This window comes from Bufo bufo, chromosome 3 (assembly GCF_905171765.1).
Source record: "Bufo bufo chromosome 3, aBufBuf1.1, whole genome shotgun sequence".
Taxonomy (NCBI): domain Eukaryota; kingdom Metazoa; phylum Chordata; class Amphibia; order Anura; family Bufonidae; genus Bufo; species Bufo bufo.
In genome coordinates, this window is record NC_053391.1 from 368,393,744 (window position 1) to 368,411,742 (window position 17,999).

At 44.5% G+C, this 17,999-nt stretch overlaps 1 protein-coding gene across 1 annotated transcript in view; it reads right to left on the bottom strand.

Moving 5' to 3' along the window:
- Positions 1-2,081: 2,081 nt before the first annotated feature.
- BSDC1 (BSD domain containing 1) overlaps positions 2,082-17,999 on the bottom strand; it is a 67,593-nt gene continuing 51,675 nt past the window's right edge. The window contains exons 9-11 of the mRNA XM_040424574.1: positions 13,716-14,138; positions 5,006-5,103; positions 2,082-3,203 (exon numbers count right to left, since the gene is read on the bottom strand). Coding sequence (XP_040280508.1) covers positions 3,171-3,203; positions 5,006-5,103; positions 13,716-14,138 — 554 coding nt within the window. The 3' untranslated portion in view covers positions 2,082-3,170. The remainder of the gene's footprint in view (positions 3,204-5,005; positions 5,104-13,715; positions 14,139-17,999) is intronic.

Consider the following 17,999-nt stretch of genomic DNA (forward strand, 5'->3'; position numbering starts at 1 on the left):
CACAGTAGACGTTGACAGTGATGATCATGACAATGTGGCCTAGATAGCAGAATGACAAAGGGGAGGAAGACTGTCTTGCTCACTGTGCTGGTCAGTTCAATTTTCCCACGTGAACCTGATGCCGATTCATGTGCTGAAGGAGATCTACAGGTGAAACTCGAAAAATTTGAATATCATGCAAAGTTCATTTATTTCAGTAATGCAACTTAAAAGGTGAAACTAACATATGAGATAGACTAATTACATGTAATGCGAGATATTTCAAGCCTTTATTTGTTATAATTTGGATGATTATGGCTTACAGCTTATGAAACCCCAAAGTCACAATTTTGAGGTACCCTTTGCTCAGGGGATATGGATTAGCTAGCTGACTAGAATTTGACACTTTGAGCCTAGAATATTGAAACTTTTCACAAAATTCTAATTTTAAGCTGCATTAATGCAATTCCTTTTAATTTGCATTACTGTAATAAATGGACTTTTGCACAATATTCAAATTTCTTTTAGTTTTTTACCTGTATAGTTCTCACATTTGTTGTTAAACAGCCACATCTTAGGCTAAGACATTTGTGGCGCGACAATTTTTAGAATGATAGTCTATGGTGTCGCATTGCGACATGCTGCGACTGCGACACGACAGTAGAAATAAATCCATCCAAGATGAATTTTTCTGCGACTGTCGCGTTGCAGTCGCAGCATGTCGCAGTGCGACACCATAGACTATCATTATAAAAATTGTCGCGCGACATTGGTGTGACATCAATGTCGCGCGACACATGTCGTTCTGTAGCCCTATTCTGCAGAACTTACACACTGCGATATTGTTTGCTGGCAATGTTGTCAATAATTCCTGCACAGAGTCATCGCCACCACCAGACCTTGCCCTAGGTCGGATAGCTTTTGATTCTACTCAACAGCAGTTGCATTACCGGCTTCCAAAGCTGAAGTATAAAGTAAAAGCAAATCTCCTTGAACTTTTATTTTTTTATCCATATGTCAGCTCCGCTCGATTGCAGTCACCACCACCCTCCTCATCTCATGTTAGGGCTCTTTCACACCTGCGTTCTTTTCTTCCGGCATAGAGTTCCGTCGTCGGGGCTCTATGCCGGAAGAATCCTGATCAGTTTTATCCTAATGCATTCTGAATGGAGTGAAATCCGTTCAGGATGCATCAGGATGTCTTCAGTTCCGGAACGGAACGTTTTTTGGCCGGAGAAAATACCGCAGAATGCTGCGCTTTTTGCTCCGGCCAAAAATCCTGAAGACTTGCCGCAAGGCCGGATCCGGAATTAATGCCCATTGAAAGGCATTGATCCGGATCTGGCCTTAAGCTAAACGTCGTTTCGGCGCATTGCCGGATCCGACGTTTAGCTTTTTCTGTTTGGTTACCATGGCTGCCGGGACGCTAAAGTCCTGGCAGCCATGGTAAAGTGTAGCGGGGAGCGGGGGAGCAGCATACTTACCGTCCGTGCGACTCCCGGGGCGCTCCAGAGTGACGTCAGGGCGCCCCAAGCGCATGGATCACGTGATCGCATGGCACGCTCTGACGTCATTCTAGAGCGCCCTGGGAGCCGCGCGGACTGTAAGTATACCGCTCCCACTATGGCAACCAGGACTTTAATAGCGTCCTGGCTGCCATAGTAACACTGAAAGCATTTTGAAGACGGATCTGTCTTCAAATGCTTTCAGTACACTTGCGTTTTTCCGGATCCGGCGTGTAATTCCGGCAATTGGAGTACACGCCGGATCCGGACAACGCAAGTGTGAAAGAGGCCTTAGCCCCGACCGCTCCAATATTGATGACCTATCCTTACAGTTAAAGGTAAAGATCTGGGTCAGAGGGAGCCCCTTCTCTCTGACTAACCAGTTGGATGCCACAGTTGCTATTCACTGCGGCATTAGAGTGGTTAAAGGTCTGTGATCAGAACCATCTCTGATCAAGGACACTGCCTGCATGTATCAACTGTGTAACACAGCTTGCACCCACCAGCTATGATGTGAGCTTAGGTCCTGAACCGGGTTAAACTCAAATGTACGTGACACAACATTGGAAATAAATAAAAAGAAACACGCAAAAGAAGTAGAAGGTTGCTTAATGTACTTTATTTACTATAAAATAAAAGAGCTTTTTGTTGGATTTCTAAGGGCAAAGAAAACAACTGTCATCCAAACATTTCTGTCTCAACCTCTAAAAGCAAGACTGGTGTAAGCTTTGGGAGGAAAAAAAAAAAGAAGACGACCAAGAAGCAGTTTCCTTATGGGATTTTCTCCTAAAATGTTGCTCTTCCTCCACCTTGCTGCCATAATAAATAGGAAATATATATTGCACGAACAAATGACAGGGATAGTAGGATGAGTTGATAATTATTAGAGAGGCTAACATAACAAGAGCCTATTTTCTATACACATCAGAATCTGGTCCCCACAGCAAAATGGTGCACACATTACTGCTTGACCCACACAGAAATAAAGAGATAGTTTATTAGTTTATAGCATCGTCTTCCGATTCATTTGGCAAATATTTCTGTTTTTAATGTTTCTAACTTTGAGTGAAACTATCCGATTCAATATATGCCGAAACATTCCAATATGGGAAAATTCCCTAACATACCCTGGAGAAAGGTATAAAAGCCTGGAAAAAAACTAGTCTAATATGAAGCAAGCGTTCTGTAAGTATGGTGATTGTGTTTCATGTTGGGCATATCCATAAACACAAACCAAATTACCCCAAAATTAGCAAAATCAAGGCGAGTTTTTTTTCCTCCCTACATTGGAATGAAAAGAACAGTTCGGGGTTATGTTCCCAAATCAGTATCTATTCAAGCATTTTACAACACAAAAAAGCAGCTACTAAGCAGCCCTGCCAAGGAACATCACATCCACATGCAACTGCCTCCAGATAGCAAGAAATGTCAACTGGATTGAAAACCTGCTTTCTATCCAAACAGGGGAAGGCAAGGTTATAGGGAGAAAGGGCAAACTTTAAAGAAAATATTCAATTAAGCCTTAAAACCCTGCTATGCCAGTGGACACTGATGCCTTTGCTCTCGACATGTGCCACCCAGTGCAGACCAAAGCAGCATGATGGATGTCTGGCAGATGACGTTGGAGGAAAAATTCAGGTCCGAGTGTAGTGTCCAGGAGAAGAAGAAGTGACCTCTGGCCATCAGTTATTCCCAATTTTCCCAGTCTTCATCCTCAAGCTGAAAATATGTACAAGGGAAAGTTAACCTCTTTGATGCAGAATAAGTTGAGTATCACACAATGGGCACTGTGTAGAAAAACCGAGGCAGCGGCAATGCCTCTATTAATCCTAATAATCATGTGGCAAATCACATGATCACAGGGAGGAAAGTGACATAAATAGAATGTAGATCATATAGCGGCAGATGATGGTGAACACAGTGTCTATGTTAGGGCTATTTTTACTTAACTGTACAACTCTACCTCTATTAGGATATAATGAGGTCATAGTGAAAAATTATCTTTAGAAGATATGTTTTCCAACTTTCTAATATATTTTGTATTTCCTCACCATTTTCAAGATGTTTACTTGCTGTTAGTGAACCATATAGGTTAAATTTATCAGCCTAGACTCCACTTATATCAAACTCTCAGCATCTGGACAAATATAAAATGACTTCAATTTACTGACAAACATCTTAAAAATAGTCAGAAATTGAAAAAAAAACTTAATTCAAAATGTTCCTATTTTTATTTTGTACAGTGACTGGACTCACATTAAAGAGATGGTCTCATCTCGCCGTTACTAAGGCAAGATGAGACACAGTCGTGACCACCAGCCGGCCGGGAAACAGTAGAGAGCACTGATGCTCGCTGTTTCAGTAGCTCACATTGTGGTGCATTAGAGCTAAGGAAACAGCACAGCAAGCTATGTTATATCGGAGTTAGGGAGACAGTATAGCTTGCTCTGCTACGTTGTTTCAGTAGCTCTCATCAACCATGGCCATGACAGCTACTGAAACAGCAGAGCGCCGGAGCACTCTGCTGTTTCCCAGCCAGCTGGTGGTCAATACGGTGTCTCAGTTCACCTTAGTAATGGCGAGATGAGACAACCCCTTTAAGACTGCAAAAGCACTTTAAAGGGTTGTCTTAGTATGACAAACCCTCTAGATATGCCCTACTAGGGCACACAGACACTTAAACCCTCTCTATGAGCCAGTGCAGAGATACGGTATGTTACGTAATGCATTACATAAGCTTTCATTTAAATGGCAACCATCTCTAGGAAAATGTATAACCAGATGCCCCAGGGAAGACTGTCGGCCGATTTGATAATGATGGCCTATCCTAAGGAAAGGCCATCAATACTGACAGACTGGAAAACTCCTTTAAAAAGCGGTTGTCCAGGTTTCTTATTTCTTTTAAAATGTGAACCCAAACCAAACTCCCCCCCCCCCCCAAACCCCTGTCATCGGGATGTGTGAAGAACTCCATACTCAAATGGTCCCTGTGACATTTGGTCTCTGCCTGTCAACTTCCTGTACAGTCTGGGACACATGCACCACTGCAGCCCATGACTGGCCAAAGTAGTGGCATATCCCCTAGCAGCACGTAATCCAGCAGTGAAATGCTACTTGGAGACACGTCACCTATGAGTCCAGTAATTGGCTGCAGCAATGCATGTGTCCCCATCAGAGCAGGAAGTTGACAGACTAGGGCCAGAGGTCCAGTGAAGACAGACCATGAGCCAGGGAACCGAAACAGTGGCGAGGACCAGTTGAGCATGGATTTCTCCACAAGACCAGTTCTTTGTTGGGCGGGTTAAAAAAAAAAAAAAAAAAAAAAAAAAGCCTGGACAACCCCTATAAGGCCTATTCAGAAAGTCCTTAAGGGGTTAAAACACACTGTGTGTGTACAAAGTGTAAGAATGATAATATTAATGACAATTCCAATGAGGAATGTACCTCTCTAGGTATCCACATGGTTTCTGGCTATGTAAAAAGACTCAAGAAAAAAAATGATTCTGACTTCAAGCCCTCACCTCTCCAGATACCTCCACCCGGGAAAGTGCCAGCTGTACTTCCTCTTCTGTCATGTCGAAGTCTTTCTCCCAGTCCTCACTGACATCTGTACTCGACCCTGCAAGAAGAGAAGCCCAACTTAATTAAACCAACCAGACAACAGTTAAAGGGAACCGGTCATCAACTTTATGCAGACCGATTTCAGCAGTCTGTCATTTATAAGTAAAAAATAAGTGGTTGCCGAAAACCAACATCACAATCTTTGCAGACTGGGTCTGGAAAAGAGTCCTGGCCACCTGAGAAGAGTCCTGGTTATACATAACTTCCTGCTCTCCTGCCCACCTGCTGATGACTGATCTTCTACCTAGTTTTCTCCCTTTCTCTAGGAGAGAACTGACAATCATCAGCAGATGGGTGAGAGAGCAGGAGACTATGAATAACCAGGACTCTTCTCAGGTAGATTTGACTCTTTTCAAGGCCTGGGCTGCAATGATTATGATGCTGGTTCTCAGCAACCACTGACTTTTAGCTCATGAGTGACACACCGCTGAAATCAGCATTTCTGTCACTAATTTTATGCTGTCCTCAGTTTGATTAGCATAAAGTTGATGACAGGTTACCTTTAAAGCAACACTACAGCTGGACACTTTTCATTCAGCTCCGCCCTTCTTTTAGAAATTGTATTGTGCCAGTTGGGAAAAGCGGTAGTTTGAGACACTCCCCTTGGCTGTTCTGCCACCTAACCCCTTAAAGGGATTCTGTCATGAGATTTTAGCCCTATAAGCTAAACATATGCCCATGTCCGTACTAATAACATGAAACTGGCCTTATTAAACCTGATTGTGGCTCTATTAGCCCAAAGAACAGGTTTTTATAACCGGTCAATCGCCTACCTAAGGTGCCCAAGGGGACATCAGTTAATACAGGGTGCCCGGCCGTCTGCTGCCCAGCGCCTCCTTCCCAGTCTTAATCGCCGCCCTGTCTGTCTACAGTGACGCCTTCCTCACCTCAGCGCCACCTCCGGCCGGCCCTCTGCTAGATCCGGCGCCTGCGCACTATGCTCAGCCTGATGCGCCGCGGACTCCAGGCCGCTGCCAGGAGTCCGCGGCACCTTAGGTAGGCGATTGACCGGTTATAAAAACCTGTTTTTTGGGCTAATAGAGCCACAAGCAGGTTTAATAAGGCCAGTTTAGGATTCATGTTATTAGTACGGACATGGGCATATGTTTAGCTTATAGGGCTAAAATCTCATGACAGAGTCCCTTTAAGGACCAGGCCAATTTTCATTTGTGCAGTCTTGTTTCTTTCCATCCCACCAGCTGTAATTATATATTTTTTTTCTGTTCACATAGTCGTATGAGGGCTTATTTTTTTGTAGGATAAGTTGTATTTTTTTAATGGCACCATTTCATTTGCACTGTAATATAGGAAACAATTCTTTGTTAGGTGATACTGAAAAAAATGCAATTATGCCATTGTTTGTTAGGTTTTATTTACTTTTACAGTTTTAACTGACTTATTCTGCAAGTCAGTACAAATACGGCAGTACCAAATTTATATACCGTATTTTCCCCCCTATAAGACCCCCCCCCCCCCCCCCCCCAAAAGTGTGGGGGAAATGTCAGTGCGTTTTATAGGGTGAATAGTAGGAGTGGCGAGTATAGCGCTTGTGCTGGCTGTACTCACCACTCTTTCCTTTTCTCCTTCCGGCGCCACACACATTGACCTAAGCACAGCATGAGGATGTAGGCATGCTGTCACTTCACACTGTGCTACACTGGGTCACAGCACAGGGCGGCAGAAAGGGCACTGAATCTCCAAAGAGGTGGCGGCATCAGAAGCAGGAGAGGCAAGTTGATTTATTGTTTTTTATTCTTTTTTTGTCTGATGTGAGGTCTGATTAACACATTGGGGGGGTCTGATCTGGAGTATGATTAACATTGGAAGTCTGATCTGGGGTCTGAGCTGAGGTCTGGTTAACACTGGGGGTCTGAGCTAAGGTGTGATTAAACACTGGGGGTCTAAGTTCAGGTCTGATTAACATTGGGGATCTGTGTTGAGGTCTGATGAAAAATATTTTTTTATTATTTTCCTCCTCTAAAACCTAGGTGCATCTTATGGTGCCTCTTAGATGGCGAAAAATACAGTAGTTTTTATTGTTTTAAATAATTTTGGAAAAAAAAATATTTACATTGCCATATTATGTTTACATATTTTTTTTCCCCCCTCTACAGAACTGATCCATTGCTTGTGTATGGCAGAAAAAATAGGTGGTAGGACAGCACCACTTACTTGGATAAACTCAAGAGATTTTGCGGCGGTGCTCGTGGCGTCAGGTCTCGGCCTCAGAGACCCCCAAAATTACCATGTAGAAATGAAGAAGGTCACGGCACTCCAAAAGCTTCCTTATTCAGTGTTCTTTATTGCACCAAAAATACAGCAGCAAATACAAATACAGCTGCTGTATTTTTGGTGCAATAAAGAACACTGAATAAGGAAGCTTTTGGAGTGCCGTGACCTTCTTCATTTCTACATGGTTGCTTGTGTATGGGGGAATAGCTGTAGCTTTTATTGGTATCATTTGGGGGAACATACGACTTTTTGAACACTTTTTATTCCGTTTTTTTGGGGGGGGGGGGGGGGGGGGAGAGGAAGGCTGAGACCAAAAAATAGCCGTCCATTTTTATTTATTTTTCTGTTGCGGTGTTCACCATGCGCAATACATATTTTTAGAAGTTCAAACTTTTTTGGACACAGGATAACAATTATTTTTTTTCCTTTTTTAACTGTCATTTTTGGTGCCCTTAAGGGTTCTCTGATCGCTTAAACCATAGACTGCAATGGTATACTTACGGAGAATTCCTATTGATTGCAATAGGACTTTTTGTGCTTACCTGTAAAATCCTTTCCTCGCTGAGTTCATTGGGGGACACAGAAGACCATGGGTATAGCTACTGCCACCAGTAGGCAAAAAAAAGTGTTTGCTCCTCCTCTCAGCTATACCCCTCCTGCAGACACTGAGCTAACCAGTTTGTACAAAAGCAGTAGGAGCAGTCAGGAAAAGCCAACAGAAAACAATAAAAAGGAAGAAAACTGGAGATGGGTCATCATCAAGAACCAGAAGGACCCATCTAGAAGAAACAGCAATGTACATACAGGGTGGGAGCTGTGAATAAACTCGGATTTTTTGTGCTTACCTGTAAAATCCTTTCCTCGCTCGTATCATTGGGGGACACAGAAGACCATGGGACATTAAAAAGCAGTACCATGGGGAGGGAACAAGAACAGAACGAATCCAAGGCCGGCCATAAGACCCTGCACAGAAATGTGGGGGAAAGACACACCAGGAACCCTGAAAAGGGACAGGAAGACCTATTCCCCGGAATGCCAGCCAGAGAGCAGCTGAATACGCAGAGGCGTGGGGAGAAAAAAAAACAGCCCACGGAATCACGGCTTAGGAGACTTCAGAAGAAGTGGAGAGCACACAGAATATCCACAAGATGGACAAGAATGAAGACAAGACAGTCACTAGAAGCAACGGAGCGATTGCGGAAGATACAGGAGAGAAATACGTAGCCTGGATCCAGAAGAACTCTAAGGAGTGATGCCCATGGATCAAAACCCCAGAAAAAAAAAAAAAACACTCAGTGGAATACTGATTGGAAGAAGACGAACTGAAAATGGCGTCTGGATATCAAGGGCCAAAGAACTGCAGATGTGACAAAACGTGCCCCCCATGGGGGGAAGAAGTAGGAATGACCTAAGGCAAAGGCCCTACACACCATACCGGACTGCTAGAAAAGAAGAACACTCTAGCAGGACCATAACGAACAAGTCAGGGCTAGAGAACCTGGAAGTCAGGCATGAGAATGTCCCACAAGAAAAAACCCCAAAGGGAACAAGGAAGTGGAACCGACCCAAAACTGACAAAAAAAAAAAATTGGGTAGTAACCTGACAGGGAAAGAGTGTCCTCCGGGATCAAAAATGTCCCCTTAAGACCTACGGCCAAGGCGGTTTCTTCATAAGAATGTTTCCCCAGGAAGCAGAGGAGGTAAGCAGAGGCATGTAGAGGAGGATCTTAAATTCCAGAACAAGAGAGTAGAGAAGCCATCTGATACTCCATGGCAGGCTGCCTGAACTGGCAGACCTAATCGAAAGCTGCAGACAGGAACCAGAGATAGGAAAATACTGCGCCAGAAATGGAGTGTGGACCCCGAACACCACAAAGTCCCAGAAAAAAAACTGGTAATAGAACCAACACCACCCGCACAGGCACGCCACAGCAGAAAGGGGCATACGAGAACCCAATAGCTATGAACATTGGCCGAGCAGGCAGTAACAGTATGTGGGTGAGCGCAACTACTTGCCCTGCGGAAGGGGAGAAGTAGAAGCAGCCAATGTGTCTTAGTAGAAAACCAGCACTTAGGGGTGACAAAAAGGGTAGTACGACCGCTCGACCCGGTGAGGGGAGCCATGCAGACAACCCACATATGCAAACTGAATAAATGCATATCCAAACTCCACAAGGAGGAAACGCTGATACTGAGAGGCAATGTGGTGCATGTAAAGAGAACAATGCGCTAAGCCAGCGCCATAGAAATCGGTAGGTTTTACCAGGTACAGAAAACGTACTAATGCCCAGCAGAAGTGAACAAACCCCTCAGCCGCAGCGTGTCATGGCAGAACATAAGCAAAGTGCCCCCTGTGGAAGAAGGAAATGTAGACACGATCACAACTACAACTAGCGAGAAGGCACCATGCCTAGAAGGAGGAATGCTGTGTAGATACTGACGGAATGCCAGGGCCGATACTTCACATGGAGGAAGGGGTAAGAAAACCATAAATGTAGTGTCCCCCGCCTATGTCATGTAAGTCGCAGTTGAAGGATAAACGCAAAAATTCCCCCTGGGAAGGGTTCACGCAGTAGCAGCCACGGAACCGGAGTAGCCAGAATATCTATGGGCAGCGCAAAGACTGCCTCACGGGGGGAAGCGATAGCAACAACTATGCCTGAGAAGGAAGAAAACTGGCAATCAGAGCACACGTTCCACCTACGGAAGGAGTGTGGAGTGCCAATGACAATCAACCAAACGAGATTGCCTCTCACAGGGACTCAAGGCACAAGGAAAGGTATGAGGTATACCAACGGCCTGTTAGAGTTACATGCCGACCTGGAAGACAGAGGCTGCCACATAGGTGCCAGACACCAATCCAAACTAAGACTACCTGAGGAAGGGGGTAGTGTGAAGCAGTCCGAGTATCCACAAGTGGTGCCAAAATACCACCTATGACGGGGGATAAGGCCATTGTAGGTATCACCCATGGAACGGGATTGCCATGCGACAAGGAACAAATGAGAGTAGTCGCGGTAGACAATGTTGAAGCAATTACTCCACCCAAGAAAGACGAATAATGTAATAGGAGGAACAGTTTCCAGTGGTAGTGGAAATACTCCGCCGACGGAAAGAGGGGAACCGAAAAGATGTACAGGGTCCACTGGTAGTCAATGGGGGGAGGGTAATGCTACAGGATCTACAGCACGCAATTGTGGTGCAACTAATCCCCCAATAGAAGGGGGAAAGCTGACAGGACAGATGATTTCCAGTATGAGAGTAATTACTCCGCCTGCAGAGGGGTTTATGCAACAGGACATATGGTATCCGGTGGAAGTGCAATAATCCGCCTAAGGCAGGAGGGTAATGCGACAGTCTGTACAGGATCCAGTGATAGTGCAATTACTCTATAGAAGGAGGATACTGCTACAGGATCTACAGTATGCAACTAAACCACCTATATAAAAGGGAAAAACAACAGGACAGGTGATATCCAGCATTAGTGCAATCACTCAGCCTGCGTAGGGAGCAATGGAACAGGACGTACAGTATCCAGTGGTAGTGCAATTACTCTATAGAGGAGGGTAATGCTACAGAATGTACAGTACCCAGAGTAAGTGCAAATACTTTCACTACGGAAGGAGGGTAATGCTACCTGAAGCATAGGATCCAGTGGTAGTGCAACTACGCAGCTTCTGGAAGGAGGGTAACGCTACCGGATGTACGGTATCCAGTGGTCGTGTAAATATTCCGCCCATGGAAAGAGGGCAATTCTACCAGATGTATAGGAACCAACAGAATGTAAACACTCCGCCGATTAGAAGATTACTCTGCCCATGGAAAGAGGATAATGCTACGGGCTGTACAGTACTCAGTGGGGTGCAATTACTACTCCTACGGAAGGAGAGTAATGGCACAGGCTGTACAGTATACAGTGGTAGTGCTATTACGCTGCCTATAGAAGGAGGATAATGCAATGGGCTGTACAGTTTCCTGTGGTAGAGTAAGTACACCGCCTAAGAAGGAGGGTAGCGCTACAGGCTGTACAGTATCCAGTGCAAGGACAATTACTCTGCCTATGGAAGGAGGAAAATGCTACAGGCTGTACGGAACCCAGTGGAGTGCAATTACTTCTCCTACGGAAGGAGAGTAATGGCACAGGCTGTACAGTATACAGTGGTAGTGCTATTACGCTGCCTATAGAAGGATGATAATGCAATGGGTTGTACAGTATCCTGTGGTATAGCAAGTACACCGCCTAGGAAGGAGGGTAGTGCTACAGGCTGTACGGTATCTAGTGCAAGGAAAATGACTCCGCCTATGGAAGAAGGGTAATGCTACAGGCTGTACGGTATCCAGTGCACGGGCAGTTACTCCGCCTATGCTACAGGCTGTACAGCAGCCATTGGTAGTGAAAGTACTCTGCCTATGGAAGAAGGGAAATGCTACAGGCTGTACGACATCCAGTGCAAGGGCAATTAATCAGCCTATGGAAGGAGGGTATGCTACAGATTGTACAGGGTCCAGTGGTGAGAGCACATATTCCGCCTAAGGAGGAAAGGGTAAGTTACAGGGAGTGCAGTATCCAGCAGTAGTGCCAGGATTCCGCTTACACTATAGGACGTATGTATCCAGCAGTAGGGTAAAGAAATACTGCCTACAGAATGGCATGGGAACTAGGTCCAGAAGGATTAGATGGCTCCAAGGGTTAATATATAAATATATATATTTTTTTTTTTACACATACAGCTCAATTCTAACAAAACAGAGCTAGGGGAACTGAACCCACATCCGTCTGTACTAATGACCAGCACTGTAAGCCTCAGCAGAGAGCCCAGTAAGCACTTTCCTCAGCACAGTAGTACTGAGGCAAGGAAGGGGTTAAGCAGAAGGCAGGGGTGGAGCGGAGGCATGGGCGCAAAATTTTCGCGCTCTGAAAATACAGATCCTGCCCCCGAAACACGCTGGGAGATGCGGCCTAGTAGGCCGCAGAGCCTGGGCCTCGAGTACAGGCAGGGCTGACCGGAAGAACTTCCGGTTGGGGCAGCGATGTAGGGAGGGAGCCGAGTGGACTGGGAAACAAGGAAACCGGGAGCGGGCATACCGATGCCCCGAGTAGAAATGCGGCGTCTGCCCAAGGAGAAATGCGACCGCTGGGACTAGCTCACAGGTCGTGGATGGGGCCAGGGGCCAGAGGTGGGACCGAGGCTGTGAGTCACCAGATACAGGGGCCAAGGTCTAGGAGAAACAACATATATTCCTGTGTTCACTTAGAGAAGACAGGAGAAGGGGGGCTCAGGCACAGGAGGGGGTGAGCAGGGGAGGTAGGTAATGTACTTACCCATACGGTTTCTGCCCACCCTGATTCCAGCAGTGTCACCTTCCTCAGTTTCCTGCCCCTTGGGGAGGGCGGCTACACTGGTAACAGGGGGAACTTCCAGAAGTAGTAACCAAGGTGACACTGTAGCTGGCGGGTAACAGCGGATTTGAGATCCACTGTTCCTCCTTGTCTTCCAGAGGTGGGGAATGAGCAGCAGGCTTGAGGACCCGCTGGTCTCCCCCCTCAAGTGTGGGAAAAACAGGTGGTGAGAGCCCACCTGCAGCCCAAACCTGAAAAATAAAACAAAAAGGAAAACTTTGGCAGACCTGCAGAAAAAATGTCTGCCTCCTACGGGCACTAAGCTAAAATTGATTAGCTCAGTGTCTGCAGGAGAGGTATAGCTGAGAGGAGGCGCTAACACTTTATTTGCTTAGTGTCGCCTCCTAGTGGCCGTAGCTATACTCATGGTCTTCTATGTCCCCCAATGATACGAGCGAGAAAGTATTCTGAGCAAAGCTTAAAAAGCAGTTTGCTATAGCAGTCCTGGGAGCCTTCATAAGTACCCATGCTGCCACATTAACAGACTGGAACCCCTGGTGGCTCTGACTAGAGGACAGAGGGAGACTCATCCCTCTGTCTAGCCTCATAGAAGCTGTGGCATCTGAGGGGTTAAATGAACAGGATTGATGTTATGTCTGATTCTGGTCATTGCAGCAGGCTGTCAACTGTATTATACAGCCAGCACCCTCTGCTTATGGAGCAGGTTCAGCTCAATATTCTCCACACTATATATTCCTCATACGCCTATAACAGATATATCAGTCATGAGTCGTTAAGAAGTCCATTAAGTAACTCCACTAGGGCAGGCACACAGAAAATGGTCCACCAGTAACCACCCACCCTACTCAGCAGTAGTGGGTATAAAGAGCCATGCCAGGACATTGTGGGGAGGTATGAATGTCTTTGACTAGACAGTTACTTTAATCAAAAGCATTAAACATTGTCAAACATAAATGAAGAAACTAGCGTAACACTTTAAAAATGGCTGATCTATTAAGAAAAGTTACAATACATACCTTTCTGGCCATTATTAGAAGGTGTGGATTTCCCACTGTCACTATTGAGCTCAAACACACGAAGGTCAGAAGGTGGCTCACGAACTGCATTTTGCGTGTTTCCTTTGGCCAATTGTTCTTCAAAGTTTGAAGAAGACTGCTTATCTGGTTTGTCTTCTTGCAAATCATCAGTTACTGGAGATGGACTGGCAGGGTTTTCAGCTGGTGCAGTGGGACCATGGTACGCTGGATTGTCAATCTGAGTGATGGGGGAGAGACTTTCACTGCTCTCTGAAGGACTTGTGACACAGACAGTTTCTTTGCCAGGTTGTTCTGGCTCCTCAGAACTGCCTTCCACATTTAGAGTTGGAATGGCAGAAGGCAATATCCTTAAATTATCTTCGAAGCTGGTGCTGCGAGGGGAGCCTGCTTTGACTAATTCTTCTGCAGAAAAAACAAGAAAACCTTATATCATTAACCCCTTGCCAATATACGCTGTACATGTACGGCAAAGTTGCATCTTTAGAAATGGCACCCAATGACTGCAATGGTAGACCTTGGGATCACAAGTTCAAGTCCCTTTAGCTTAGAGGGTTTTTCCAAATACATTAAATGGGTTTCTGTCATGAGAAATAACGTTATGTAGCGATGTGCTAATGTCAGCAGTACATAACAGTGCTTTATAACTCCCTGCCTGCCGCCGTTCTCTTAAAATAAAGACTTTTAAAATATGCTAATGAGCCTCTAGTTGCTATTAGGGCATTGCTTCAGCACCTAGAGACTCGGTCTACGCACCTTTTGGCACGCCCCCATGTCCAGTTGATTGACGTCCGAGTTCTCCTAATCGTCCCGTAAATCCCGCGCCGTCCCGTTTAGTATTCGGCGCAGGCAGTGAAGGACGCGCTCCTGCTGCCGGCTTCCTCACTGCACCTGCGCCGAAGGAAGAAAGCCGGCAGCAGAGGCGCGGGATTTACGGGACACTGAGGAGAATTTGAAAGTCAATCAACTGGACCTGGGCGTGCCAAAGCCTCTAGGTGCTGAAGCAACGCCCTAATAGCAACTAGAGGCTCATTAGCATATTATAAAAGTCTTTATTTTAAGAGAACGGCGGCAGGCAGGGAGTTATAAAGCACTGTTATGTACTGCTGACATTAGCACATCGCTACATAACGTTATTTCTCATGACAGAAACCCTTCAAAGAAATTACAAATTGAAATCACCCCCTCTCCTCATTTTACAAAAATAAACAAAAAAAAAACTAAAATAATCAACTGGTATCGCTGATCTGAAAATGTCTTACTCTTAACACATAGAGTATATATAATATAGTATATAAAATAAAGAGTATTTATTCCGTAGAATGAACACCGTAATGGAAAAAAATAAAAATCCATAAAAGGTTGGTCACTTCATCTCCCCCCAAAAAAACGAAAAAAATAAAATCATCAACATTTATACACACTTAAAAATGGTATCAATGGTGTAATAATTGTTGGGGATAGCAGTGTGGTACAGCAGGAATACCGTGTTAGATATACATTTACCTAACATATGACGCAACAGGAGAGATTTTATATATATCAATATATATATCTATATATATATATATATATCTATATATATATATATATATCTATATATATCTATATATATATATATATATATATATATATTACACATATATATATATTACACACACATACACCGTGTATATATATATATATATATACACACACACACACACACTCTATACATGATGCCTGTATAGAATTTATGCTATGAATAAGATCACTATCTGATCGAAACGCATTGGTTAAGAATGTCTTGACATTGGAGATGTATTTTAATCATAATTAATAAAGCAAGAAGATTCAATTCCAGTCCCTGACAACTTTGTTTCTATTGGATTGAATCTCCAGCAAAAAGGAGAGCTCCCAAAAATCAAAAATAAAACCTATGGGGATTAATTGGCAATGCAAAGAAACTTTTTAACAAGTGTATAGGAACAAGCCATCCCATTGAAATGAATAGGACGGCTTAGGTGTAATTATCTCTGCTGTTGCGACAGCGAGCAGGTAAACAATGAAGAGGAGGCAGCACTGCCTTCTTGTCAAACAGCTGATCGGCGGGGTACCGGGTGTCAGACCCTCGCTGTTCTGATATCGATGACCTATCCTGATGATGGGTCATCAATAAAAATAACTTGCACAACCCTTTTAAAACATAGCAAAACTATATAAATTCAGCATCCCTGTAATCATACTGACCCACAGAATAAAGGTAATGTGTCAGTTTAACGTCGCAAACGACAAACTCATAAAACAATGGTGGAATTATGTTTGTGTTTTTTCCCTAAATCCACCCCCATTTGGAATTCGTTTCTAGCTTCCCACTTGTCCCGCATAAAACAAGCTCTCATACAGCTAGGTGTAAAAAAAATAATAATAATAATGATTTTTAGAAGGCATGAAGTAAAAAACTAAAATGAAAACATGAAAATTATTTATGGCAGGAAGGGACTAAAAGCAATGAGCTAAGTGGTCAATTTATGAATGGTGGGGGTTCCTACCTCCCGGACCCTTACCGATCCTGAGAATGAGGGGTATGCAGTGCTGCAAAGACTGATTATTTGGAAAATAGATTGCGCCGCAATAATATACGGCTAGCTGGGGTCCCTGAGCCAGTGGAAGGCACTTAGCCGGACTCCTACTTCGCGTACTGGCTGCTTTAGACATTTGGAAAGGAGACATTGTCTCATTTATTTGCTGTAGAGTGAGCTCAGAGTCCCTAGCCGAATGGGGATGCCAGGCAGATCACTGCATCCAGTATAGGTAAAAAGACTACACTACAAGGATCGCAATCTGATATTCAAAAGGCTTGTGATATAAAATATAGTTTGCCACAACTGCAAGTCTCCTATTTCATAGTGTATCCGGCCAAACTAGAAATTGCCTTACATTGGCTGGATGCACATGAAGCACAACTCCACCAAGACGCTCCAAGCTAGATTTCTGGAGATCGTGCCTTCGATAACTGATGTGACTTTGGCTGTTATAAGGACCCATGGGCGAGAAGATTGTGATTACCACTAGTCACTAACACGGACTCTCTGTTTCTGCCACTATTTTATTTTGTTGTGCTTTTTCCCCCCAGAATTGGTTGCATGTAAAGGGCTGTTTTGATACCACTGTTTATATGCCGATCGTTATGTCTATAGATAACGATCGATTTCTGCTCCTATGTTACTGCAGATCAGTGTGTTGTACTACAATTCTAATGGTATATTTCTTTCAGATAGGACTTTTCCTGCTCTTATGCTGGGTGGCACATTACAACATTTGGAGGAGATAGAGAGCAGGGCACCTACTGCTACAATACGAAGAGCACAGTACCAAATAACGGGTCCAAATGGGCAAGTTGTTGATACAACCGCTAACATTCTGTGGGTGTTCTGCTAATTCTATACCGATCTGTACAAGGCTAGGGTAACTTATGATAGACAGGGGATACAAGTCTATTTAGATACTGTTACTTTGCCGGTTCTGTCGGCAGAGAAGAAAGATAGTCTGAAGACTCCTATAAGCTTGGAAGAAATACAGAGGGTGGTTAGTAGTATGTCTAATGAAAAAGCCCCCGGCCAGGATGAGCTACCAGTGAAGCTATATAAACTCATGGGAGATGACCCATTGCCTAAATTGTTAGATGTCTATAAGGATGCCTATATGACAGGACATTTACCCTCCTCTTTCTATAAAGCTACTATGGTGGTCCTACCTAAACCAGGAAAATACCATAATATTCCCAAGTCCTATAGGCCGACCTCAGTACTTATGAAGGACTTGGCTAAAAGTTTAGCCAAGGTGCTTGCTACGAGACTGCTGGGGGTGATTACATCTGTGGTGCATCTTGGCTTATGCCTGCAAAATCAACAGTAATTAAAGGGCATCTATCAGCAGATTTGTACCTATGAAACTGGCTGACTAGAGATGTCAATGACTACCTAAGGCCTCTTGCACACGGCCGTTGTGTGCCTGTGGCCGTATTGCGGCCCGCATACGGTAGGTTTGCAATACACAGGCACCGGCCCGTGTGCACTCTGCATCACGGATGCAGACCCATTCACTTGAATGGGTCCGCAAACACGGAGATGCAGAACGGAAGCACGGATCAGAACCCCACAGAAGCACTACGGAGTACTTCCGTGGTGTTTCTGGCCGTGTCTCAGCACCGCAAAAAAATAGAACATGTTCAATTTTTTTGCGGTGCCTACGGATCATGGAGCCATCCACGTTGAATGGGTATCG